Here is a 27,189-nt window from a genome sequence, read left to right as displayed (position 1 = left end):
GGTTGTTTGCTCTTACGTTTGGGAACTGATAGCACTTGCCTTGCTGCAAATAGTCTATCAAAAACTGCCCAACTGAAGGCAGGTGTTACATATCACTGCAAAGATGTTTCAAATCTACCACATGATATGTGGACATTTTTGTTGTTAGGTGAAGGGTATTTCATCTGAGTAAATATTTACACCTTGATTTGTGGAAAAAAAATGAAGCATTTTGGTATGTAGGAAAATTTGAAGATGTCCAAGTAGTTGGTTCTCTGACAGGAAGTTATTTCTGATGAACAGCAACCCCAATACAAATTACATGTCTTGCAAGAGTAATGAAATCAGATATGTTATTTGGAGGTTGATTGTTAATTCACTCAATCTGTGTCTCCACTTTATTTCTGTCTCACTTAAAAGCTATCTGTGACCAGTAAAATTACACATTTTTTGGGAAGGAGGCAGAGCCTGCGCACATCCGAGTTGTCTTTATTTTGCACTAGTGTAACAGCATTGTTTTACTAAATCTACGTGAACTCTTGCTATATTAATCTCTCTCTCTTGCATTTGTATCCGTGAAGGAAAGCAGACTAGTATTTTTACTAGGAAGTGAAATATATTATTTTTCAACTATCTTTCTCAGATATCCGTTTATTAGTCCAGTGTAGAAAGAAGTTGCTTCCATGAGAAATTCTGCAGATGGCTGCTGCTTTTTTGCATGTTGTAGGATTGGGGGATTTTTTACCTTTAGTTTACAGGCATGACATAGTTCACTGTGTTGGCAGGTGAGGGAGGCTCCGATTCTGAGTCACCTTGCCATGTGGGTGTGGTTGTATCATCTTAAAATTTCCCAGTGTTCATGCTTAATTGCTGTTTGTTAAAAGCTGCCAACAAAAATGAGTCAATACACCTTTATCTTCTGACTGTACTCTCTCCTTGTTCTTCCATGTGTGTCAGTTCTTGCAGTGAAGTTAGTCACAGAATCCTCTAAGATGGAAAAGGCCTTATAAGACCATCCAGTACCACCATTAACCCAACACTGCCAAGTCCACCACTAAACCATGTCCCTAAGCACCACTACTGCACATCTTTTAAATACCTACAGGGATTGTGACTCCACCACTCCCCTAAAGAGCCTATTACAGTGGTTGACAACTCTTTCAGTGATTTTTTTTTTTCCCCTAATATCCAGTGTAAACCTCCACAGGTGCAGCTTGAGGCCACTTCCTCTTGTCCAGTCACTACCTGCCTACTACCTCCTTTCAAGGCAGTTGTAAAGAGCAATGAGGTCTCCCTGGCATCTCATTATTTCCAGGCTGAGCACCTCCAGCTCCCTCAGCCACTCTTATTAGACTTGTGCTAATAAGTGTGCTCCAGACCTTTCACCAGCTCCATTGTCCCCTTCTAGACATGATCCAGCCCCTCAATGTCCTTTGTGTAGTGAGGGGACCAAAACTGATCCTCTGATCCTGAAACACAGGATTTGAGGTGTGACATCACCAGTGTTGAGTACATGGGGACAGTCACTGCCCTGGTCCTGCTGGCCACACTATTGCTGATACAGGCCAGGGTGCCATTGGCCTTCTTGGCCACCTGGGCACACGCTGGTTTAAGTATAATTGGTGTTGACCAGCACCCCTAGGTCATTTTCTGCCAAGCAGCTTTTCAGCTACTTTCAGTCCTGAAGCACTCCTTGGCAGTGTGACCTGGCCCTTTCCCATGTTGAACCTCATCCCATTGACCTTGGCCCATTGATCCAGATCCCCCTGTAAAGATTTCTTACCCTTCAGCAGATCACCACTTCTCCCACCGAACTTCTTGTCATCTGCAAAACATCTGAGGGAGCACTCAAATCCCCTCATCCAAATCATTAATATTAATGTATTAAACAGAATTTACCCCAGTACTGAGCCCTGGAAATACCAGGTGTGACCAGCCAAAAGCCAAAAGCTTACTGAGTGGTGTGAATAGGGTGACCACAATGTATCAAACATTCAGCTATAGACAAATGTAAAACTACAGTCCCTTTCTTGTTTCTTGGAGCCGTGTGTCTGCAATGAAACTATACCAATTTGAGCCAGTTTATATTAGCTTGGAATCTCTCTTTAAAGGGAGCAACAATCTTGTTCCTAAAGTAAGCATATTATCTGGTTCTTTACTGTTCAGAAATGTTCCGGGGGTTTTATGTCTTACTTTTGTCCCTCCACCTCTCTACTTTTAGATGGCTTCTTTATGAAGAACCTGGTTTCCAGGGAGTCCCTCTAATGTTGGAGCCTGGTGAATATCCTAATTTATTATTCTGGGAGAAGAAGGAAGCCTACATTAGGTCCATGAGACCCTTGAAAATGGTAAATTACTGCTGTTACTTAGAAGTTAAATGACCTATGTTTATGTGCTAGAAATAATGTATTAAGGTGGTTAGACTTTTCAAGACTTACAAAAATCTCTTTAAAAAACCCTAAGATTTTTAGTCTATAAAATTCTTGAACTTAAAACATTTGACTGCATCCATTTCTGTCATTAATCTGCCATATATTTTCACTTGCACTCTTAAAGGAATATTTGACCTTACTCTTGTAAAGAATTGATGACTCTTAGAGACATATATAAGTTGTCTGACTCATGAACAGCTTAATTTTTTCTTCTTTTTTTCTTCCTTTTAACAGGGTGGTCGCAAAGTTGAATTCAGTGGGGAGCCAAAGGTAAAAGTCAGTATTGATGGTCGGTATTGATTGTCCAAAGCTATTTTACAGCACATGAACTACACGTGGGTAGATAAGTGTGCTTTGATTGGATGCCAGCTGCTGATGGTTTCCTGGGTAGTCCTTTTGTATGTGACCAAACTGTGAAAATACAACTTCTGTTACATTTCTGCATCCATTACATGCATATATGACAATATTAACAGCAATCCAGATAATGCAGATGGGTAATGAATGCTCAAGCCCTCATGTTGCATCTCTAGTGGAAAGGCCTCTTGTAAAGGAGACAGAGATCCCGCTAGTTGGTTTCATCATTTTGCATTCTCCCTTTACGTGCCCATGCAAAAGAAACTGTCTATTGTTAGAATTCATCATCCTCCCTGCAATTTTTCTTTTCCTTCATTTCTGCTCCAGGTAATTGTATATGAGAAGCCTTTCTTTGAAGGAAGACATGTGGAAATAGAATCGGAGATCTTTATGCTTGATGACAAGGAATCAGAAGACAAGACAAGACTTCCACTTACATCGGTGGGATCCATGAAAGTACTGGGAGGAGTGTAAGTGTGGAAAAGTGGGATTTACCCTTCAGCTGAAGTAGTAACTTCCTAGGCTGGAAGTTGCAGTGGACAAATCCAGTCCCTGTTTATTTTGTTTTGGGTTGAGGTATACACCAGGGTTAAATTTTAAAATATTCACAGCAAAAGAATAAATATTACCTATCTATATCTGCTTCATGAAAACATGGAGTGGCACTTGTCCATTTTCACATGCAGACTCTGTTGTTGTTGTTCAGTTGGGTTGCTTACGAGAAGCCTGGGTTTGAAGGCCATCAGTACTTGCTAGAAGAAGGAGCATATCGGGATTGGACAGACTGGGGTGGCTACGATGAGGAGGTGCAGTCCCTGCGACCAATTGTTGGTGTAAGTTCCAAGAACATATAGTAGGTGTCTCCTGACTGCTCTGAGGTGTCATGTGGCACTTTCCTTATGGTGCTTCTCTTTGTTTTGACAGGACTTCACAAGCTCCCATATGATAATGTACAGTGAAAAAGACTTCGGACCAAAGGGTTCCAATATCAATGTGTTAGGTATCATTTCCAATTTGAAAGACACTGGATATGGGCTGAGGACACAGTCTATAAATGTGCTAAGTGGCGTGTAAGTGATATTTTTATTCACTCTTTCATTTGAGATATGCTGGTCTTTATAAAAGTTGATGGTGTTTGCAGATGTTTCTCAGGACTCTTGACTTCTTTGTAGAGTCTTTGGACAAAATTTTCTGCCCTTGGCGACAGAATGTGAAAAGTAAAGTTTTGGTGAATATGTACAGTAAATCATCTTTCTTCTTATAATAAGATAAAATGGTCCCAGAAAACATACACAGAGTATGAAAGCATGAGATGACATTTCATCAAGAGAGGAAGAAATAGCTTGTTCTTGTGGCTGCATTTGTTTGAAGCATTTCAACAGCAAAATTGTTATGGAATTAGTTTCCAGTTTTGAAACTAATTTCCAGGCTTCTTGCATTTGACCAGAGGTAGATTCCTTGCTCTCGTGTTTTAAATAGAGATAACTTTTACTATGCTCACTAATACCTTCTGATATTAGGGAGAGTAACTGTTCTGAAAATTAACATTGCTTTTGCAGTGAGTCCTGTAGGTTTAACAGTGGTATAGTGCTGTAGTGTTGGTTTTTATTTGGGTTTTTTTTAACATATGATTCCCAAAAGTCTGTATTAGCCATGGCCATTAACAAACCAACTCTTAGTGCCACAAGTGCTATCACATGCAGTTGATCAGCTGATAGACTTTGCTTTGATTAGTTGAGTCCATCAACTGCAGATTGAGTTTCACAGCCTTACAGACCATAACGAAGTATTTTGGAAATGCCAATAAGTATTAGCAGTCATGGCTGCAAACACACAAAAAATTAACTAAAGTAGCAGAACCAAAAAGCATGAGATGTACAGTCTGTCTCCCTGGCTGGAGTGCATGCAGTTGACTTGCTGGAAGCTCTGCCTTACCCAGCCACACCCAAAATCTTCCCCTGTGTTATCTGTGCTGTATCTCTGCAAGTTTTGTCTGGATAAAGATTGCAGAATCAAGCTCGTGCATTCCAGAGGAATGCTTTTAATTTGTATATGAATATGGTGTGACAGCAGGTTTTTTTTCTGCCTGGTGACCTTTGAAGCCACTGTGCTCTTTTGTCTTCTGTAATATGCCAGAGAGATTCCTGGGAAAGAGTCGTCTCTGAAGGTTTGGAAACAAATTGTGGATTACCTATCATGCCCTTCATGTAGTTGTTCTAGTAAATCTGTCTGTTGCATCTGAGATAGGAATCATACGTGAATTTGAGTATTCTAGTAATTAAGAGTGACTTTAACACTCTGATGGCAAAGGTGGCTAGAGGTCTTTATGAACAAAACTTGTCCCACAGACCCTGCTAGCACCCCTGTAGACTCCAAAAGATGTAATTTGTAGCAATAAGCTTTTAAAAAATTGAGATGCATTGTCAGGCGGCTAGGACTCAGCTCTTAAGAGTTTTGTACAACCCCTCTGTTTCCAGAAAGGTTGTGAGTGTTTGGGGGTTTTGTGGTGATCTTACTAAATTTTAATTTGTCAGAAAGCTGGAATGATCTGTGTGAAGTCATGTTTGGCAATACAGTGCTTCATTTTAAGTGTTAACCGTCTGTTCAGGTAGAAGATTTTTTATATCTTTCCTTCCAAGAAATCTGTCACAGAGCAGTGAATAATCCATTGAGCAATTTCCTGAGTTGTTTAGGCTGTAATGCAGATGACATAGTGAACTGTGACAGATTCAATAAAAGCTTGTCATAATATTTCAAAGTAACCTTCTTGGTATTATATTGAAAACACTTAATTAAAATAAGTCAAAAATTTAAGAAGGCCTCAACCTTTCATTGCAATTTTTTAACTACAGGTATCTGGAGTAAGCAGTTAGATCAGTAAGATAACAGATGATCAGTATTTCCCACATAATTAATTTGATTGCTCTGTAATTTAAAGAGTATATCAAAGAAAAGAAAGCCTGACACTGCAGTGCACAGATACTGTGGAACAAGTTCTGAGCTCAACTGCAGCTCTGAACTGTATTGCTGGAGACAGCCCAGCTCTGCATTTGGGGAGTGACTATTCCATTTTGGGGCAATTCGGCACTAGCTGCATTAAAATTTCTAAATTTCTAAATGTTTCTAACATGTTTCCAAGCAATATTTTCATGTCTTTGCTAAATCCATTGTAAAGACATCCTGAAAAATATATCCTAAGGAGATGAGGATTGACTTATTGAAGAATGAAAATGCACTTCTTGAAAAATGAAAATGTTTTGTGCTTGAGCATTTTTTGGAGACTAGCCAAACATAAAATTCAAAAATTATTTTTCTGCCATTAGGGTGGGAGAAAGCAGGCTTTAAGTAGGGTTTGAACTTTACTTCCAAACTGGCAGAATTTGAAGTGGTGGAAAATGGAACTATTTACTAGCAACAGGTAACACCCTTTACAAGTTCAAGCAAGTACTAAAATCAAGTGTTGTACTATTTTGATTTCCCCTGTGCTTAAAAACTTCTTCAGGCTTTTATTTAATAGTGATCCAAATCACAGGAACTGCATGTTTGAAATGTGCCTTTTCTTTATCCATAAACACACCAAACATTTGCCAGAACTCCGGAAGAAGCTTTTGTCTTTTAGTTGATTCCCTTTGAACTTGCTGGAAGAATTTTCCTAGATTTGTTTATTTTATGTAGTCATCTGTTTACTGTGTTTGTGTTATCAGCCTGGTTTTCCCCTAGTTTTCAAGTAATTAATCCACAATGTAGATTAGGGTTGCTTCTAGAGTATGTATGGATAGTGAGTGATATTAAGGAAATAATTAGGTAATAAGTGGTTCATATACAGAAAATAGAAGGTATTAAATTTTACCTAGATGCACTCAGGAAGTTAACATGAGTGAAACTGGAGACACAAGGTACAAGAACATACCTCCACTGTGAGCTGAAAAGGGCACAGATATCCCCTTGGTTACCCCATTGGAGAACACTTCAAACAAAGCTTTAACTTCTCTGTATATCTGAACTGATGTTCAGGAAAAAACCTTTCAAGGAATCATAAAATTAAAGCTCACGAGTCCCTGGGATACTAACAATCACAGTCACAAAGGAGTATGGTGAACCCATTTTCTCCCTCCTATAAATAGAAGTTTGTTACCTCCTCCTATCTATTAATTATGGTACAAATCTGCAAGTGCTAGTTAACTTTCTGACCTCCCTCCTAAAGTTTGGACAAGGTGAGTCCTGGGCTAACTGAGGGCAAATCTGATTTTTGGTGAGTTACCCATGTCTGGATTATTTTTTTGGCTGTACTTTCAGACCCTGTTTGGAGCTGCACTTCCTAGATATCATATGTAGAGGTTTTTGGAGAAAGATTCTCTGTGTGTAATAATACTAACAATGTATAATCAAAGCTTTATGCTACTTCTGGTGTCATGGGCATGGATGGTGCCCAGGAGGAAAGTCTCCAGCAGCCTGGGATGGAGCTGTTGCTCAGCCTCACTAATGCAGTTTGTGCATCTGGGGATTACAAAATCTGTTGTGCTAGGAGAGCTCACTCCCTGTGGGGCAGGATGGTTGCTGCCATGCTGCAGAGCAGCACTTCAGTTTTTGTTGTGCCTGGCAGCTGGAATGTGGCTCTCCTACTCAGCTGTGGAGGCAATATCTTGCTCTCCAGGCCTTTCTCTGAAGTCAGAAGTTGGATTAAGGCAGTGCTCCTTCCTAGGAATAATCTTGAGGTCTGGCAGGTTTAGCTGGTACTGAATTCAGGTGCCTGTCCTTGATGATGTTATTACTACTTTCAGCAGCTTATATGGGCTTCTGAATGAAGTGGAGAAGCACAAGTATTTCACCATTAAGCCCCAGCTCTGGGAACTGTTAAACTGCATGGGCTGACTTGCATAGAAGAGTGGCACTTAATGATTAAAATCCCATTTATTTAGATGTAAACATGTGCAAGTGAGACTTGTTGGTTACTTCTGCATTCAGGCTTGTTTTTAGATGGGGGGGGGAACTAAATAACTGCTATCAAGGCTTTCTTAGGAGGCTGCTGATATGTCTTACAGTTCACTTTGTATCAGAAACACTTTTTTGCATAGATCTCAACCAAGTAAAGCTACCATACACTATAGGGGTATCCTGGTACTTGTGCACTGAATCTAATGAATGCCTGCTGAAGAATTGTTTAAGGAAACCTAATTTTCACTGCTTTTGGCATATGTGGTATACAGGTATAGACACACCTGAGACATTTGAACTCTGCTCAATTTATTGTACATACCAATGTCTCTTTGATGAATTACTCTGAGGTGATTTTGAAATGGACCTTGAAATATGCCGTAAGTAATTAGTGCATAACAAGTTGGAATAATTGATTATATCTGAGGCAAACCAAGAGATGTGAATAGTGATGTATGTGAATCACTGTTTGAATGTTTGCAATGGACAAATAAAACAAAGTTCATACTCTAGGCACTTACATGCTGATGCACCTTTATTTCAGTTTGAGGTTGTCCCACTTCTTGTATCTGCAGAGGCTCTGGCATTCGTAGTTGGAATAAAACTGCAGCTTAGTAGAATCCAATTGATTGACACACATAAATTAATGGGGAATTTTGATGTTGAGAGTTATCTTTCCCTGCAGATTTTAAGATCTGTATTTTGCTGCTTTATGATATGAAATTTTTGTTAGTGTAGAAACTCAGTGAATTTCTGAGCCCACTGAAAGTGGATTTTGGCATAACCTGGCATACACTCATTATGAACTACAGTGGCTAAAATTAAAAGCAGGTTGACTCTGAGTAGAAGTTTTTCTTGTAGAATCAGGAAACCAGCAAATTGTCCTGATTCCTGCATAAATATAATGAACAAAATGCAGCTGCTTGCTGTGGTCTCATCTTATATGGGCACTCAAAAAACAACCGAACAGAAAAAAAAAAAAAAAAGAGTTGTAAGTATGAGAAAGTTTGGGAAGTATCGCAGCAAAAAACAAGTCAAGTTCTGAAGGTTATGACAAAATCAAAGGTAATACAGACACAGAAAGTGCTCTGTTTGGGTTTTCAGTATGGAACCAGGGTTAGAAGAACACTGTAATAGATTTCTTGAATGTAGTAGACTATTCTTAGCAAGACTAACTGATAGCAGATATTTAAGACTGGACCTGAAGTCTGCAGGAATAATTTGGCATCAGAAAGATGTAGTGATTTGGTTGCTTTTCCAGTTCTTCAGGTATGTATGATGTCAAAAGTTGAAAGTCTTTCAAAAAGGCATATTCTGACTGAGACAGAAGACTTGATGCAGACCTCTGAGTTTGTGGCCTATGTCAAGCATGAGATCCAACTGAGTAGTTACAATAACAGCCTTGCATTTAAATGCATTGATCTGGTCAAATCTGTGGTGGATTTAATGCTTAGCTTTCATTGATATTCTTCTTGTTCTCTCTGATTCCTAGCAGGGAACAGTCTCCTCTGCTTAGCAGATATGCCTGTTGTTGCAGCTCAGCATCCTGTTGAGGTATATACTTGCTTAAACACAACTGAGCTGTAGCTACAGGAAACATTAAAAGTCAGTATTGCTACTGCCCAGATTACTCTGAACATTAGTTTTGTTGAAAAAGCTGTATTCTGATTATTCTGTTATCTGTCTGGTGTTTTTGCCTTTTTTTTTTTTGGGTTTTTTTTGTTTGTTTGTTTGTTTTTTGTTTTTTGTTAAGAACTTGACCTTGGTAAAATAATAGAAATGTAAAACATCTTGAAATATTATTTTAGGATATATGATGTGTCTGAACTTGTGCTTTACTTTAGCTAATTCACTCTGATTTGTATCAACATAGTGGAAGAAGGTAGTAAAATTTGCATAGGATTTGCACTATCAGATACACTGGTTTGTTTAGGGTTTTAACAGCATCATAATTTGGCACTTAAATAACTTTTTATTTGTTTTTACATTAAGACAGTAATGAATCTGTATTTTAGTGAAGCAGTGTGACTTTTACCAACCACCCTCCTCTTCTTTCTCTTTTAGATGGGTGGCTTACGAGAATCCTGAGTTTACAGGGGAGCAGTATATACTGGCTAAAGGGCTGTATCCCAGCATTGAGGCATGGGGGGCAAAGAATTGCAAAATATCTTCAGTTCAACCCATTGTTATGGTAAGGATCTAATTTTCTACTTGTTTTGCAAGTCTCTCTGAAGTATTTGGAACTCTACTTTTTCTGTCAAATTCCGTTTATTTACATTATTTAAATGATAATTAATAGTAAATTTTCTGTGTTATTTTATCACTGTTGAAAATATTTTTTCCCTTCTTTCCCTCAAAACTTTTGCAGGATATTGTTGGAAGCGAAAGGGGTAAAGTCAAGGTAAGATGCTTCTCTAAGCACATGAAACATACTGCGTGGTGTCTTGTAACATGCAAAAAAAGAAGTGGCTGTTTGTCCAGGGGAGGATTCAGGTATTTGCATAGATGGCTGACTAGTCAGAGAGTGAAGACTGCAGGTGGAGGAAAGCTTCTTTCCAGACCTATTGAGTAAGGCATGTTAAGACCCAAGGAAGGTGGGATTTGATACACAATTGCCATCAGAACTTTCTTAGGGTAATGACAATGTCTTGGTTCAACAAGTGAGGTAATTTGGGGTATCAGTGATTTTTATAGAGCTGGAGCCCACAGCCCTCTATGCAGAGGTGCAGGACCTGGAGTGTGTTGCTGAGGTGAGGGCTATACAACAGAGATGTTGTTTTGGTGAGAACACTACAGGATAGATGTTGTTGTTCTTGGTACCACTGACTTAATTCCTTTTGAACCTATTTCTTTGGTTAATTTGCTAGTGGTGGTTGCACTTGAAGGGAGTTGTTCACTCACAAATACTGCTGAGTTTGTTCTTAAAAGTTAATGCCATTTTTGTCAATAGCATAAGGGAAGGAAGTGGCCAGGAGAACTTGTCTGTTCAGTGAGTTAATATATTTCTACATTGGATTGTCTCCTTTGTGCAAGTACTAATAATGTAGTTTTGACAGTGAGGCTAATGGGCAGCTTTTTTCATCCTTCTTAATTTCTGAATCTTTTCAGGTTTTCAGATTTGTCTCTGTACAAAGTTATTGTTATTTTTATTTTCATTTCAAAGTAGTGAGTATATCATAGCCTTAAAAACTAAGGAGACAATTTTTAGCTGTCCTGGTTTGCTACTCCTGATTAGTAACACACTTCACTGGAATCTCCTGCATAGGGATAATGCATGAACTATGGGGAATAAAAATCTCAAGGCTGCTTATTTTCAGCTGTGTGCATGAAAAATTATTTGCATCTGCACATTATGTGCATACTAAGACCCTATCCTAAGGATGACCTTATTCTAAGGAAACAAAGAAATAGTGGCTTGCAGCCAACAGACTGCATCCATCATCAGCGTGTTCCTCTTTAGAGAATGCTGTACCTGCCCACACTCCTATCTCTATTAAGAGTGAATAAAGCTGGTAGGCATGTTGTAATGTGAATGACTTCTGTGTGATCACAGCTAATTATCCTCTAGCCAAATTAGCAAGTTTGCTGCTTAGATTTTTTTTTTTTTTAATAAGGGCAAAACACTCTAGGGGATGTATCCTGTCTTATCCTTGGAGCAGGGAAAGAACCAACATGAGACTGTGTCTGTAGCTGTAACAGGCTCATAAAGCCCATCTACCCTGGGATATTGGCATATTGTCTGAGTCCTTTGCAAGGATTATATACCAGTAGTGTTCTGAGAGGCAGAGAGTTTTCATTTACTGGGAGCAGTATGCATTTTGGAGATTAAGCAGATTGATAATATAAAAGAAAATTTTTATGGCCTTTTAATAAATGTCTGCCTATTCTGGCCACTCTGTGGGAATTTAAACATGTTAACCAGCAGATAGACCAAGATGCTATACTTGTTAGTGTTGTTATCTTTGTATGTCAGTAAGTGATTTACAGCCAGAATTATTTTTGGAATTGTTACTTTGCTCTCTTGAGCAAGGATTTTAACACTGAAGAGGTGACAAACATAGGTAACCAAGGAAGTCTGGGTGTTATATTTTTATGTAGTTATAGAATTAATGGTAGAGATGTACTAAGGGTAGAAGAATGAATTTCCTTAAATATGTTTATAACTTTTTAAAGGTCCAGTTATTTTCAGAGCCTGAATTCAAGGGCAACTGCCAAATATTTGAAAAAAACACAAGATGTATTGACTCATTTGCTGTGAAGTCTTCAAAAATTTTAGATGGCAGGTAAGTTGTACTGAATGAATACTGCAAAACCACTAAAATGGTAGAAGTTTTAGAAAAGCAACCAGCTTTCTAACACGTGAGGAGGTTTCATATATGGGGACTTACAGAGAACAATGCTTTGCCATTTGCACATCAATTTTTGAGGACAAAACATTGTAACAGCTGCATTTACTGGCACAGATGTCTCAAGAGCAAACTACTTCTCTTCCTTTCTACAGCTGCATAGTATATGACCAGGAGGAATTCGCTGGTAACCAGTATGTGTTGGAAGAAGGGATCTATCCTGATCTGACAGCAATGGGTTGTTCACCCCAAGCAGTTCTAAAATCTTTACGGATCATAAATATTGTAAGTAAAACCTATTCAAAATATTGTAAAGATAAGGAAAGTGATGACTCCCCATTTTTTTCGCAACAGTAAAAATTCTATGGCACACATACAACAGAGGAGGGTTTGGGGGCAGCAGTTGGGGGGGGGTTGGTTTTTTTCTTTTGTTTTGGGTTTTTTTTGTGCAGTAGCAGTTAAATGTCCTAGATGCAGTTAGCCAGGTTTTCTTGACCTCTGTGCTGTTTTTGCAAAGGAGAAGACATTACAGAAGCAACTGTCTCGGATGCCTGTTCTTAATAACAGCTTATAAAAGAACTTCCGTAAAGAGTCAAGTCTATTTTCTGGTAGGAGAGACTACTTAGAATGGACTGAGAAGGTGGTAGGATGGTGTGAAGAAATATCTGTACCATGGACCTTGTTTTTGATGCATATTTAAAAGCAGGCCTAATTAAGCAACTTTGCATGAAATATATGTAATTATAAGACACTGTTATCATCAGGACAATGGAATTTGAGTTAATCACAAAATAATGTACCCTTCTAGATAAGGTAAAGCAACACCCCATACTATTTGGCAAAATCAGGCAGCGTTGTTATGTGTGGTGGATACAAACATTTACATTTACATATTTTGTAACTCATCAGTGGCCAGGAATGAGTTTGCTCAAGCTTATTACCAATCATTATGATGGATCACTTACGGAATCTACAAGTATCTTTTAAGATCAAAGTCATTACTAGCAAAATGTGGTCAAGATTCCAGGGACTTACAGCAACATGAGGAGATGGTAGTCGTTTTAAAAAAGGAGAAGTTCAGTATTGAATCTCTTCTTTGAATTTGGCAACTTTATTGCACTCTACTGTCAGTGGTGTAGAAGTTGCTGAAGGAGAGCAGAAATGTGTCATCCTCTTTCATGGCTCTTGAGAATTTTGATGTACTCTGTAAACAAACAACTACAGCAAGTATGTCTCCCTTCTGAACGCTTTGGCTGTCTAGTAGGCAGATCCTGTTAAAAACAATAGAATTGTTTCTAACCAAGCTTGGAGGGTGATTGCCATGAATTAAATACATTTCAATAGTTCCTGGCTTTAAAATGCTTGTTTCATTTCAGTAGTTCCTGTGTTAAAAATGCTTGTTTCAAGCTGGAAGGATCAGCTTACTTCTAAAAGATTTGCTATTTGTGACAGAGACTGTGTTAAAACAAAAATGCCAGTTCTGTGCTTAAGTTCTTTACACTTGTGAAACTTATTCTAGCCCTGCATTCCATCATGCTTCAGACAGTAGCACAGAGCTGCATCTGTCTGCAAATCATGTGCTGCTGCTTCCTTCTTCAGAGGCTCCCTAGCTGCAGAGAAGAGGAGAATGGGTTACTTTGCTCATTGGTTTATTAGCAAACCAGAATAGAAAGAATAATCATTCCTAGCTAACTAATTACATTGTTTGTTTTTCATGATTTTCCAAAGGCCTGAGCCTTATTATTTTAGCTCCTGGTTTCACCTGTCAGGCATAATTTGGGAATGTATTTTGCCAGTGCCAATCTTAATTCCTCCCTACCATCTGCCATTTCTATAACTTCCTCAGGATTTTTCATGACATTTCTATACAAGAAGCACCCTTGCTATTTTAATGTCTTGTTACTGTATTTACCTAGTTAAACACCCCTCTGAAAGGATCACTTTTTAAAGGACCATAAAAAAAGGAAATTAAAGGGATATTTTATACATTTGTAAGTGAAAGCTAAAAAGACTTTTTTAAATAAAGGAACTTATGAAACTACATTAAGGGAGGTTTATAAGCTCAAAGGTTTTGGGGGGTTAGATTCTACTATATCTTAGTTGTGCTTGCTTTGCATGCTCCACATGGTTGTGCTATAGATAGAAAATAGCATTTTTCCTTCTTGAATTTGATGCATGTTCTTCTTCTCGAGCATACTATAAAAAACAGCTGTGAATGTGGTTTATGCTTGAACAGTCATCTGCAATGAGTAACCCTGTGGAATAACTAAATGTAGATCTGCAGGAACACCAGCTTGGTACAGTGCAGTACACAGGAAGAACTGACAGCAAACTCATGAGCTGACCTTACACTTGTCACTGTTTTATATAACAGTGTCACTGCTGAATTAAAAAAAAAATGCCCAGTGTAAAGTGTGACAGAAAACTGGAGGATTTCCTTTTCTGTTCTGTTTTCTTTGCAAGAAGATTATTTCTAAAGCATGACATGAGGCTGAAAGGCTGTTGTCTGAGAAGTTGCATGTCTCAAAGGACAGGTGCCAGTCTGTGAGTTCAGAGGCACTGGGACGTCATCACAGTGTGACTGGTGCTGTTGGGCTCTTTACCCGTGGTGGTGCATAGCAATCTAACTGGTGTTGCCTTTCATGGTGGGGCTGAGCATACTCTGATTTTGGAGTAAAATGAAAAGGCCTCTCCTGGCATTTTCCACAGCCTAGCAGCAAGTGTTCCATCAGGAAGCACAGCTCAGCTGCTCTGTGATAAGTTGGACTGCTGCGCAGGTAATGGTGATGCTCATCCAACGCTGTCATCTGAGCCCTTAAACATCTAAAGGAAGATTAAAGAGGAATTTAAGCTCTGTCTAGAAATGGGTAGATGGGAGGTCTTGCCTAATAAATTCACATGGAAGCATGCATAGATGAGCTGCCATGCATGCATGGAGCCAGCTCTGCCTTGGAGGGCCTGTTTCCATGCCTGAGGCTGGCTGGGAGTCTGTCGAGACTTTGCGTCATGTCAGGCGCTCCCGATCCAGTTGATGAGTGCACTGAGCACATGCCAGAAGGAAGGAGCTCTTCTGGCTGTGGCCTTGGTGTTATACAGTCGTTGGCTGGAAGATTTGTGAGAATGGGAGTGGCAGTGTCATTTCTGTCTATGAGTGTACACGGTAAAACCGAGACACTCAGGCTTAATTGACTTTACCCCAGGGAATTTCTAACCCTACCTCCCAGCTTCCACAGGAAGGCCTTCATTATGACAGGTTATTTTCAGTCCACTACAGATACCTTGCCCCACAGAAAAGAGTCCAAAGTCCCTTTTGCAGAAGACATTCAAATTGGATTCAGTGTTGCAGAGAGCTTCATATGGGCAGAATCCCTCTGACACGAGAAGCATTTTGACAGAGAAGGAGAAGAATCACCTCCCCACAGAAATTTGGAGGATTCAAATGTTACAGTTTTCACTTGTGGTGAATTTTTACCTCAGTAGTATGAACCTTGAATCTTTTGTCTAGTCAGAGATTGAAATTGCAGTAACCTACTGTAAAAGTTAAAAATTAATGAGGTAAGTGATAAGCAGTGCTGACAAGGCTGTCATCATTTGAAGCTGTAGAAATCAATATTATCTTACTGTCTGTTCAGCTCTTTGTATGAAAATTCCCACCAGTGGGGGTTAGTGCAATAGAAGAGAGAGATGGCATCGTTTAAAATGTATTTTAAAACATACTTAAGGTATTGTGCAAGAATCAGCCACAGAGGTCTTTGCCCGAAGATGAGGAAGCTTTATGTTCCATGCAAGCAGATCCCTCATGTATTTTGTATAAGGGTTTTTTATGACTTTTCAAGTTTAATTAGAGAGTTAAAGAGCAGAAACATTCAGGGGTTTTGATCTTAAACAATCAAAAAGAAACTTCTGAGGGGGTTTGTGGAGTGCTGATCTTCACAGTCACCATCTGGAATTCCACCATCCTATAAAAGCACTTATCTTCCTTTTGCAGGAGCTGTCAGAGCCCTGCATAGCTCTTTTTGAAAAGATGGGTTTCCAAGGAAAGAAAATCGAGTTCAATACAGAAATCTTAAATCTTCAGTTCCTGGGATACAATCCTCGAATAGCTTCAGTTCAAGTCCTTGGTGGCATGTAAGTTTAAAATCACCTTTTGATTCTTTAGAATTAAGTACTTACTCAACTTTACAGGTGTAATGGAACCACAGAATGTAAAATGAGAATATCATAATTTGTGTAGTGCATTAATGCCATTTTGTCTTACAGAATAGTTTTATATCCTGTCTCAAAGATATGTTATCACTGACTCTGTCCTTTGCTAGGAGTTGAAAGGAATTTGAAAAAAGCTCTCAAGGAAACTCATGTCTTCTCTCATGCCATATTATAAAAATCAGCTTGGGTAGCATTCCTAAAACCAACTTCTGTGCTCTTGGTTTAGGTCTCAGTCATAAAAAAAATCATTTGGTTTGGGATCTGTGTCATAAGTTCAAAATTATTTTTAATAAGTCTTCATGGTCATCCTTTAACCTCTGCTATGGACACAAAGGTACAATCAGACCATGATCTCACCTCTTTTGGTGTTAGCAGTAATAGTCCCTTTTACTTCAAGAACTGGATGAGAATCTAGCAGTTAGATTTGGCAGCTGTTTTTAGGCAGTTGTGTTCTCTAAATGTACCCTTGAAGATCATGTAAAAAATAGTCTGTCATGAAGTTTAAAAGCTGCTTGGAAGCATTTTTAAAACTACTGTCCTATATTCTAGGATTCCAGCAGATCTGTTAAATTCTTTTTGTTTTTTTCCTTATTGTTAACCTCTACTTCTAAGATACTTGCCCCCAGTTTTGATGGTTTTTGTAGTTTGGGGTTTTTTGGGTTTTAGTGATAGATCCATGTTACTACTATTGCTCTGCATTTAAATGTGTTCTTTTGAAGAGGTAAATTTCCTAAGTGTGTGCTAGAAAGATGCTGCTGGGTAGCTTAAGGCTGCCCTCAAGTGGATAACTAATAAGTGAATCTGTAGAGCAAATAATTTTCCCCATCAGGATAAGCTGGTCAAAGAGTTTCCTTAGCACACTGAACTGAACTTTGAAAAAAAAAGATTGTAAGAAAAGGTACATGTTTGTATTCTGAAGCCTCCCAAGGTTTCAGTATCTTTCACCATAACCACAATATAGTTGATTCTCACTTTCCATAACATGAAGTGAAACATAAAGTTACTTCTTGGCAAATATCATTATTCCAGGTAATGGAATTGTGAAATGTGTGTGTTTCCTATATATGTGGGTTTGTTTGGTTTTTTTTTTTTAGTGGCTCACTGGAAACATAGAATATGATATGAAAATTCTGATTTCATTATAGCAGTGTCAGCTGCTGAAATGTGTCAAAATACAGGGTTTACAGTTTTCTTGCCCCTGTGGCCTCCGTTATTGAAGACTATTTCATCTTCTCTTCCTTTGCTAAGAGACCTCAATTTATAATTCTCTTAATTTCATACCTGGGGATAGATGTGTATTAGGCAGTGAAAAAGCACCAAAATTAAAGTGAGTTTGCCTCTTGGTGGAGACGTCTGGTGAGAAATCAGTAGAGGAAGGAGGTAACCTGAAAATGAGGATATTGAGTGTTCATGTACTGCCAGAGAGACCCAGCACATCACTGTGAGAAAACTCTAGAAATTGCACTGTATGGCAACCTATTTTATTCACTGGCTGTGCCAATAATGGAGAATCAGAAGTTGGGTTCTGACAGATTGCACTCTGTGTGTGATTTTAAGTATAGTTGGATGCATGTTAGGAAATGCTAAGCAAATTTTTTCTATATGCATTCTTGCTCTAGCTCTTCCCACCCCCACTGCAGGTATTTGGAAAGAAGAGAGATGTTATAAAATAACATCTCTATCAAAATACCCAAGAGAACTTTACCCTGTTGCAGTTTCCAGTATTTGCTTGTTCCAGGCAGCATCCATAGTAGTTCTTTCTCATGTGAACCAGGCCTGCCCAAATTCAGATACACAAACCAGTTGGTTCTGCACCTGCAGCAATGTAGCATTTATAGCATATAGATCTATGCTCCTTGAGGAGCCAGAGTGCCTCCTGAAAACAAATGGTATTTAAAAGTTGGGTTCTCCCAAGAAAATGCTTTGATCCATTCAGCTTGTAATTTTTAAATAATAGGACTCTAAAATTTGAACCCATCTCAGTGTGGCCGACCTAAATCAGGATGTTATTTTATTTTCTTAAGGCCTGTTACAAAGAAGGTAATTGGCTTTCCAAAGCTAAACACTACTATGTTGTGGAACAGATCTCTATTAAATACATTTATTGATTCCAAAGCAGAATTTGGCAGTTAAAATATTGTTTTATTTTTTTCTCCTCATAGATGGATAATTTATGAACACAGTAATTACAGGGGACGTCAGATGTTATTAACACCAAACGAAATTGAAGATTGGTATAAAGCCAGTGGCCTTTGTCACATAGGTTCTCTGAGACCTTTACTGCAGGTGAGTGGGCTTTGACATGAGCTCATCAAGTACTAATTTTTATCCTGTCATGGGGTTGGGGAGATACTATGCAGTTCAAAGCAACATTACAGCCTTGTCACAGGCATGTGACAAACTTCAGCATGGGCAATTGTGTAAAGAAATCCAGAGTTTTGTGTATAATAAAAGGTGTTTGAATATGCTACATGGCTTTGCAGTTACAGGGCTTAAACTGTTAATTAAATATCCTTTAAACCAAAGTACATAAGACAGCATATAAGGATTAATTAAGGATTAATAAATAATGGCTATTATAACTTCAATATATAAAAGATTTTAAGTTGTTTCATAACTAGTACCCAGACTGGTTGCTGGAATCCTATTTGTACTATCTGCATTATTTATGGAACAAGAAAATTGGTAAAAAAAGAAAAAAGATACTTCAGTTAATAGTGATTTTATGTTGATTTAAGAGGAAAAGTCCCTCCCTGCTTATTAATTGGCAGAATAATTTGCAAATCTAATGCAAAATTTATTTTTGTCATGTACTTTTTATTTTGTTCTCCAAATAAAGACCATATGATCTTGTCCAATGGTGCAGCAGTCCTGGGAGCTTTGAGGTTCTTGCTCAGCCATATTTCATTGGAGAAACAGCTTTTTCTAATTCATAGGTTACTTGTACCTGTAACCAGCTTCATTTGCTTGCTGTCATAGCTTTGTCTTTGCATAGCCTTAAGCAGAATTAGGAATAATGCATTTTGACTGCCCTGCTGAGAGCTTGTCTGAACAGAAGTGTTCATGTGGAATAGGCCACACAAGTGCATCCTTAATGAAAGCTAAGAGCAGATATGGAATGGAATTAGCAGAGAGAAGTTAGTTCTGCTCTGAATTAAAAATTATTTAGCTTTCTGGTGTGTGCTGATTTTGGTGCACAGGAAAGCCTAAAACTCTCCATGCAGAATGGTGAGTTCTCACAGCTTGTCTCATCCAGATGTTTATGGGATTCTGAATTAAGTTCTCAAATAAAAAAGTTAAGCTTTCAGAAGGAGGGAGGTTTGGGGTTCAGCACTGACAGTAACTGCTCTGAAGATAACTCAGAGAAGGATATGTTCTCTGCTGAGATTGTGGTTAAAGAGTTCTTTTGTTTTGTGCAGAAACGTGTATACTTCAGGCTTCGAAACAAGGAAACAGGAAAATTCATGTCAGCTGATGGCAACTTAGATAATCTGAATCTTCTTAGAATACAGGTTGCAGAAGATACAGACTCAGATGATCAAATCTGGGTTTATCAGGATGGATTCATAAAGTGTCGGGTAAGGTTTGAGTTCAATGCGCATTTTCTCTTTTACTCTCCAGCAGTAGAGCTTTATGAATTTAATTCCTACTGCAGCATCTTCATTTATTTTATAGACTTAATCTGTTTCAAGTATAATGTAATCTTTCTGTAGGGATTTGCTTTTTTGGGTATTGTTTTGTTCTGTTTTAATTAAGTCTGCCTTTTTCAGATGATACAAATTAGTTGTAATACTTTTTGACATAACTGAAATTTAGAGAAAGTATTGCAAAATTATCAAAGCAGGGGAGACCCTTCCTGATAATATTTTGAACTATGCATACCTTGCAGTAGGACAGTTAGTGTAATGTAGGTTGGTATTTGTACTGGTTTAGGGCAAATTTGGGAGGAATTTTAAAATACAAATATCATGTATCACCCTAGGACAATATCCTCTTCTGCATTTAGGCAAGCTTAAATATAAAATCCCACTCTTTTGAGCCATTTAGGGGTGGGGTTTTTGTGTTTTGGGGTTTTGTTTTGTTTTATTTTCTGGTTATCCCTGTATTTGTCAAATCCATACTTTTTTCTTTCTTCTGTACAAGTTTCCAAATGAAGCCCTACTTTTCTCACAGTCCATAAAACTAATCATGTGCAAATTGTCATTGAGGTGAGCAGAGGTATGCACAGTTCATATAATGTTTAAGCATGAACAGTCTTAGGTAGGGATGCCAGCCAAAAGAAAATTAAGTTACTTTAATACTGTTAAACAGCTTGACTGCAAAAAATCATGTGAACTTTTTCTATAGGACTGTGTAACTTCAAAGGAGCCATTTATAACTATGTCATCTATGCTGGAGGGAAGAATCTTACTGTTAATAAGCTAAGGCATTGTTCGGACATGTTTACAGGACACATGCAGTTGTAAAAGGGATTTATGCAGACAGCAAAATGATGCAAAGTAAGCTAAAAGCTTTAATGTGACATACAAAAGACTTCTTTTTGATGGTGCTTCTCAAACATGTCAACAAGTTTTCATATTGAGACAGCATGGTATTATATGGCTTTGGATAAATATTCCTGGTTTTTGCCCTTTTTCTGTATCTCATAAAGTAGTTTTTCTGTGAACAGAAAATACAGTTTGTGCTGTATAGCAATCAAGTAGCTTAGTGCAGACTGCAAGCTGGCAACATTGATATTAAGTGACTGAACTCTTACAGAGCTCTGCCATCTTTCTGATGAATGGCAATAAACCCATTTTGCACAAACCAAAAATTGGGTTTTACCATATATTACAAAGAAAACTGGGTGGGTGGGTAGCTACCTGCATGGAGGCAGACATAGGCCACTGGAAGAACCTGCACCTTCCTGTAAGCTTGTGTCATCTCAGTGACTGAGTCATGAGATGTGACTTTGAGCTGTGTCTGGAGTTTTCTAGGAAGGGCTGTTTTGAGTTCGTGGGATAAGTATTAAGCAAGATATGAAAGTCATTCTGCTCTTTTTTCAGAAACAGATACGAATGAAGGTCTCCTTACTCTTTATGAGTTTCATGGAGATGGGTGAAGTTCTGGCCTGGTGGACCTAATGTCTAAGCTCAGAGTTTTCCTAGTCCCACTAGGGAACACTTCAGATACAAGTGAGAATTTCACAACCAATCAACTTTTAATTCTAGGTTATGATAGAAGCATGAGTTTTTCAAGAAAAAGTGCTTTCAAAAATACTTGTAAAATAATTTAGGGCCATTTCAACAATGACAGATGAATGTTCAATATGCCACAGAAGCGCATTCAGTAGTTAAAAGGCGCGGTTTATGATGATCTACTGAAAATCACTGTTTATCTAGAAAAATTAACTGTTCCTTAGTAATACAGCCTTAACACTCTTTTCAAATAAGCTTGATTTTTGCCAGCTCTTTTTTTAACCAAGAAGACATTTGCAGATGTTTGGAATCAAGTAATACAATTGACTAGGAAAAGAGTGTAGAACAAAGAAGCAAATATTACTGTGATACCCTGTGAAATTCATACACTTGATACTGTGCAGTTATGTCCTCTTCATGAAAAGGTTACTGCAAAGCTAGAAATATTTGGGAAAAAAATATGTTCAGAGGAAATGGAGAGCCTCTCTATGCAAGGAAGAGACAAAATAGCAAGGACATTTTAGCCTACGAAGTGTACACTTTGAGGGATAATGTGCTTGAAGTCACTGCAAACATAGCATGGACAACACAGCCTTTAAAATAATGAAGGGATGAGGAGAGCATCAAAACTAGTTGCATATCAAATTATTTTGGATTTATGTTTTTAAAAATAGTGGTAGTCAGGATGTGGAACTACTTGCCTCAGTATGGAAGGGTTACAATACACGAGGGTGTTCACGTTAAAGGGTTACACTGATCATGGTGGGTAGTGGCTACTAAATTCACACATGGAACAGAAAATGGGCATTAAAGATTCCAAGATGTGTGGAAAAGTGTCTGGGCTGGCAACTGCTATAGCCTAGAAGAGATAACCAGGAACATATTACATAGGAGAGTACAATCAATGTAGTCTTCCATGATATTAATGTATTGGCCACTGTTAGAGACAGGTGCTAATTGTTCCTTTTGGTCTGATACAGCATAGTTATTTTAATGTTCCCTTGTAGTGGAGAGTGTCAGCATGAACAGGAACAAAAGAAAGATGAGTCGAGTTTGGGGCAAAAATGGATTCCTGGAGGGAAGGTTATTCCTGAATTCTGTTCTCACCTGATGACATATCTCCTATTCGATTAAAAAAACAGTGGACAGTAGAAGTAAGGCCATTCTGAGTAATTGCTGTTGCCTTTTTGATGACACAGATGGCAGAGGATTGCTGCTTGACAATTGTTGGAAATCTTATAACTCCTGGCTCTAAACTCGGTCTGTCATTTGAGCGGAATGAAGACAAACAATATTGGCATATTAGTCCCGATGGCAGAATTTATAGCAAGATGAAACCCAAGCTGGTTTTAGATATCAAAGGTAAGCAAATGTTATCTCATTACATTGGGTCTTAATTACATGGTATTTGCAGTGGGAGACACACTAAATGCTCCTATAAATTAAGGATGGTGCTTTAGTTGCTTTAATCTAGAAGCAAAAAAGACTCGATCAGCTAGTTTGACCTCCTGAATTATACAGGCCCTAGGACTTAATTTCATTTCTCCTACGTATACAATTTAGTAACCCACAGTACTTGCTTATCTTGTATTCTCAGTGTCCACTCACTGTAGATAGCCTCTGTTAATTTTTGGGCAATGTGAATATGAATATTTAAAATGGTGAAGCAAGAACAACCTAACTTTATATTAATTTCTGTAAATGCAACTTTTCTTATATAATAGTTGTAGGTGCAATACCAAAAGGATTTTAGGAAAGCAAAGGCAGGCTTGTATACTGATATGATTAGATGCAAAAAGGTGAGGTTCTTTTGTTTATTAATGGCTATACCTATATGGCAAGTGTGAGATTCTGCCATAGCAGCCCAGGGTCTGTGAACACTTGATGTGTATTTTGGAGTCACTTTTGTCATAGTAATTTGATTTTTGTAGATATTGTTTCTGAACTTCGTTTTCAGAGTTTCACAGAAGGTCTAAAAAGGTAGCAAATAGAATGATTAGCAGAATTATCATAATCAGATGTTCTTACATAACTGCTTTTTTGGGTGAAGGGAGCATACATTTTCTGTAACTGTTCTATTCTATTAACTTTTTAGCTGTTTTAAAATTGATTTTAAATTGATGCTGTGACATTAATAACAAGCACCACTACCCCCCAGAAAACCAACCAGAAAAACAGCATAGTCAACAGTCAACACTTTAGAACTAAACAGGACTGAATGCCTGAAATCATAGAATATCCTGAGCTGGAAGGGACCTATAAAGATCATCAAAGCCCTCAAAACTCCCGGCCCTGCACAGGACACCCCCCAAGAGTCTCACTATGTGCCCGAGAGCATTGTCCAAAATCATCTTCAACTCTATTAGGCTCGGTGCTGTGACCACTTTCCTGGGGCGCCTGTTCCAAACAAGCAGAAATACTACTGCTTTGCCCTTTCTTCAGTTAATCATGTTAAAAGCAATTATGTGTTCTGCATTTATAATTTAAGAACTTTGCAATTGATAGGTCTGGTAGTGGAAGTATAGGTACACTCTTAGCTTTAAAACAAAGTAAATCTGTACAGTAAATACAAAACAGGAGATACACTTAGCTTTTATTTGAGAAAGCCTAATAAGAATATTGCCTGTTTCTGCCAACTCTGCTGATCCATTCCGGACCACAAATTGTGTGTTACAGAATTCCTCAGCAAATGAATGCAGTTATGTAACTGTGCAGTTGCCAATGCCACCTTGTGGATAAACTGGCATAGCACAAAGCCTTGTCCAGAGCACCATGCTATCAAAGTAAATAGTCTCTCTATCCACTGAAGAAAAAAAGCCATATTTTCCCATCTTAAAATGTTTGCATTCTATCAGACACCACTTCAAAAAAAATTTTTGCACTCACAGTGATAACTGAGCTACAAAAAAAAAAAAAAAAATTAGCTACAAAGCTCAGTATGTTACACTCATCATAAACTTTCAGCTGCCAGGCTTGTCTTTTGCTCAGTCAGGAGGCAGTTGGGGTGCAGAACAAAAAGACAGTGTCCATGGGAGTGTCCTGGTGCTTTGTATAAATGGTTGGCACAGATGGTTACTTCCAGGGGGAATACCACTTGCTTTGCAGGCCTGTTGTAGTACAGGAAATGCATGTGTCCTACATTTCAGCAGTACATACTAGATCTGAGGGAAAAACCATCAATTCTCTTTTTCGGCTCCAGTCAAACGTGTCTTTGCTTCCCAGTTTCTTAAGTAAGAATATTAATAGTGTTCCTGTATGAGAACATGTCTGGCATAATATCACATAAGCAGATTAAGCTTTTCTAAGAAATGTTTTTATTTTGCATTCAGATATGTTCAGCTGCCAGTGGAAACAGCTGAACATTGGGTGATTGTGCATGATAACTTGTGATTCATCTGGTCAGAATAAAGGATTAAAATGGCAAGGAGTAAACGAATGTCAGACCTTGTCTCTGACTTGGTCACGTGTGTATTGTCTGTTAGCAGAAGGACTTACTTCATCATCTAAACATCTTACTTCTGTTTTTAGAGTCAAGTGACAACTGACAATTTTTGCAGAAAAACTGAATAGTCACATGTGCCTTTTGGGAAGTGACAGTATTCAAGGAGCTGCACCTGGCTGTACTTCAGTGTTTCTTTCCTTTTCCATCCAGGCTGAAAAAGCTGAGAAACTGAATTGCTAAAAGGGTGGAGAGACTAAAGTAGACTGATTCTGGTTAATTCATGAACTGTTTAAAAAATAAATTCCAAAGCAGGCAGTGATGAAAATACATTTGTCTTCTCAGAGCTATGGGTCAAAGAGAAATTGTCTACACCAGCTCTTACAGAGCTTTTCTGAAACCTAGAGTATTTGTCTCTTACTACAAATATAACCTCCCTTCTTTGACATTTCTTTCTACAGGAGGCACACAGTATGACTGTGACCATGTTGTTGTCAACACAGTCAGTGAAGAAAAGTTAACGCAGTGTTGGGAACCGCTGGTTGTATAAACCCAGTGAAGCAAAGGTGATGTTTGAATTAGCCACTATTCTGGACACTGGAATTGGCACTGCCGTCTCTGAAGGATACAGGATCAATGATGAGAGTTTTGTCTTTTCTTCACAATGTAAAAAAGAATAAGAAACAGAATGATTTCACCTCCCTATCCAAGATTATTTTCCCTATAAAAGCTTGACTATCTCAAAACCTTCCTTTTTTTTTTTCTTTTTTTTTTTCTTTTTTTTTTTTTGTTGTTGTTTTTAAATCCTTACAATTCAGTGTTGGATAGAGAGTGGCAGTATGCCTCAGGCTAGAAGGAAGCAACTGAACGTGGGAGAGACCCCATGGAGTTACAGTCATGTCAGTGAGTAGTTAACCCAGAATAGTCAGTAAGTGCAACTTATTTTATAAAGGACAGGAGTGCAGTGTGTATCTGGTTATAGCAACTTGGACCTGTGGGCTGTAGTATAGAGAAATATTCACTATGGAAAATTAATATATTTGGTTGACTGGAACAAACTTATGTTTACTGAAAGTTTAAAGACTGCTAGTACAGCACATCCAAAGAAATTTTAATATGTGGCTTCAAGTATAGTTAGTATGCTAATATAGTAAGTCCTAAATTCTAGATTTTCTCATGTATAGAGGACGTAAAGTAGCAGATATTTTATTAGAAAAACAGAGGACTGGCAAAAGGATGCATTGGAATGTGAAGAATTTGCCCATTTCATAGATTTGCCTAACTTCTCGAGTTGTGGGTATTTTTCTTCTTTGCCAAAACACATTTGTACCTTCTAAAACAGTTTCAGTAAGTAGAGTCTTAATGAACTCCAAAATTGTATAGGAAATGAGAATTCTTACGGAAAGAATTACTAAAGATGACTGCAACAGCCTGGAAGCAACTTGAGGTTACTGAGTTTTCCAGCCATTGGCTGTTGGGCTTACCATAGAGCATGCCCAGCTCCCCAATATTTCTGATGTTAGAGAGAAATGTTAGTGGTGGGCTCCTGGCTCCCCGTTGGACAGGAGTGTCAGACTCCCCTAGGAAGGGGCACAGCCAAGCCTGGATACATACCCAGCCAGAAGTGCTGTGCCCATTCCACGTAAGTGTTACTGTTTAATAAAGAGCTTGTGACATGTAGGATGTTCTGATGACTGCAGGAAGTCCTCCTGTTGCTCTACTTTGAACCTAGTCATGTTAGTTTTCCTTAATAATGTTAGCAAAAAGGTAAAATACCAACTCTGATACTATGCTGCTGTGTTTTGTTCTGGCTTGGACCAGTGTTATTACAAGCTGCTCTGAAGAGCATCCAGGCCTTTGTCTTGCATAGTAAATCTGTTTAAAATTAACATTTTCATTATTGTTGTATTGCCTCAAATGATACTGGTGCTTTTGCTATTAGCACCCTAGAGGAAGTGCCTTACTAATTTTCTTCCTTTTGTAAAGACACACTGAAGTTTTGTTGCTCTGAAATGTGCTGCTTTTAGTCCTTAATAGAAAATATGATGTTACTGGTTCCAAACAGTGGTACTTTGTCATATTGATGTGCTCTTGCTATATATAATATAGCATTTTACAAATAAATTAAAGTTAGGTAACGTTTTTATTGAAGTTATTTTTAAAGGTAGAAAAATGGCATTTTATGATTAGTTTTGCTTTCATTTTGTGCCCATCTCTGTCCATAATTCCTCTGTGACAGCCAGACCCTGAGGAGTGAATACATGGTGTGGAAGAGCTGCAGGCTCTGAGGAATGGGTGATTCTTCTATACAAGAAGAA

The 27,189-nt window shown here is 38.2% G+C and overlaps 1 protein-coding gene across 1 annotated transcript in view; it reads left to right on the top strand.

The window, feature by feature from the left end:
- The window catches only part of CRYBG1 (crystallin beta-gamma domain containing 1), a 40,797-nt gene extending 14,969 nt beyond the window's left edge, over positions 1–25,828 (top strand). Inside the window, exons 8-21 of the mRNA XM_031504397.2 lie at positions 2,201–2,327; positions 2,646–2,681; positions 3,096–3,238; positions 3,475–3,601; positions 3,693–3,838; positions 9,768–9,894; positions 10,072–10,104; positions 11,877–11,986; positions 12,205–12,334; positions 16,038–16,177; positions 18,418–18,541; positions 19,675–19,833; positions 22,632–22,794; positions 25,333–25,828. Coding sequence (XP_031360257.2) covers positions 2,201–2,327; positions 2,646–2,681; positions 3,096–3,238; positions 3,475–3,601; positions 3,693–3,838; positions 9,768–9,894; positions 10,072–10,104; positions 11,877–11,986; positions 12,205–12,334; positions 16,038–16,177; positions 18,418–18,541; positions 19,675–19,833; positions 22,632–22,794; positions 25,333–25,421 — 1,654 coding nt within the window. The 3' untranslated portion in view covers positions 25,422–25,828. The remainder of the gene's footprint in view (positions 1–2,200; positions 2,328–2,645; positions 2,682–3,095; positions 3,239–3,474; positions 3,602–3,692; positions 3,839–9,767; positions 9,895–10,071; positions 10,105–11,876; positions 11,987–12,204; positions 12,335–16,037; positions 16,178–18,417; positions 18,542–19,674; positions 19,834–22,631; positions 22,795–25,332) is intronic.
- The last annotated feature ends 1,361 nt before the right edge of the window (positions 25,829–27,189 follow it).

This window comes from Lonchura striata, chromosome 3 (genome assembly GCF_046129695.1).
Source record: "Lonchura striata isolate bLonStr1 chromosome 3, bLonStr1.mat, whole genome shotgun sequence".
Lineage (NCBI taxonomy): Eukaryota > Metazoa > Chordata > Aves > Passeriformes > Estrildidae > Lonchura > Lonchura striata.
The sequence above is the reverse complement of the archived record's forward strand: the minus strand, read 5'-3'. Positions and strand labels throughout refer to the sequence as shown.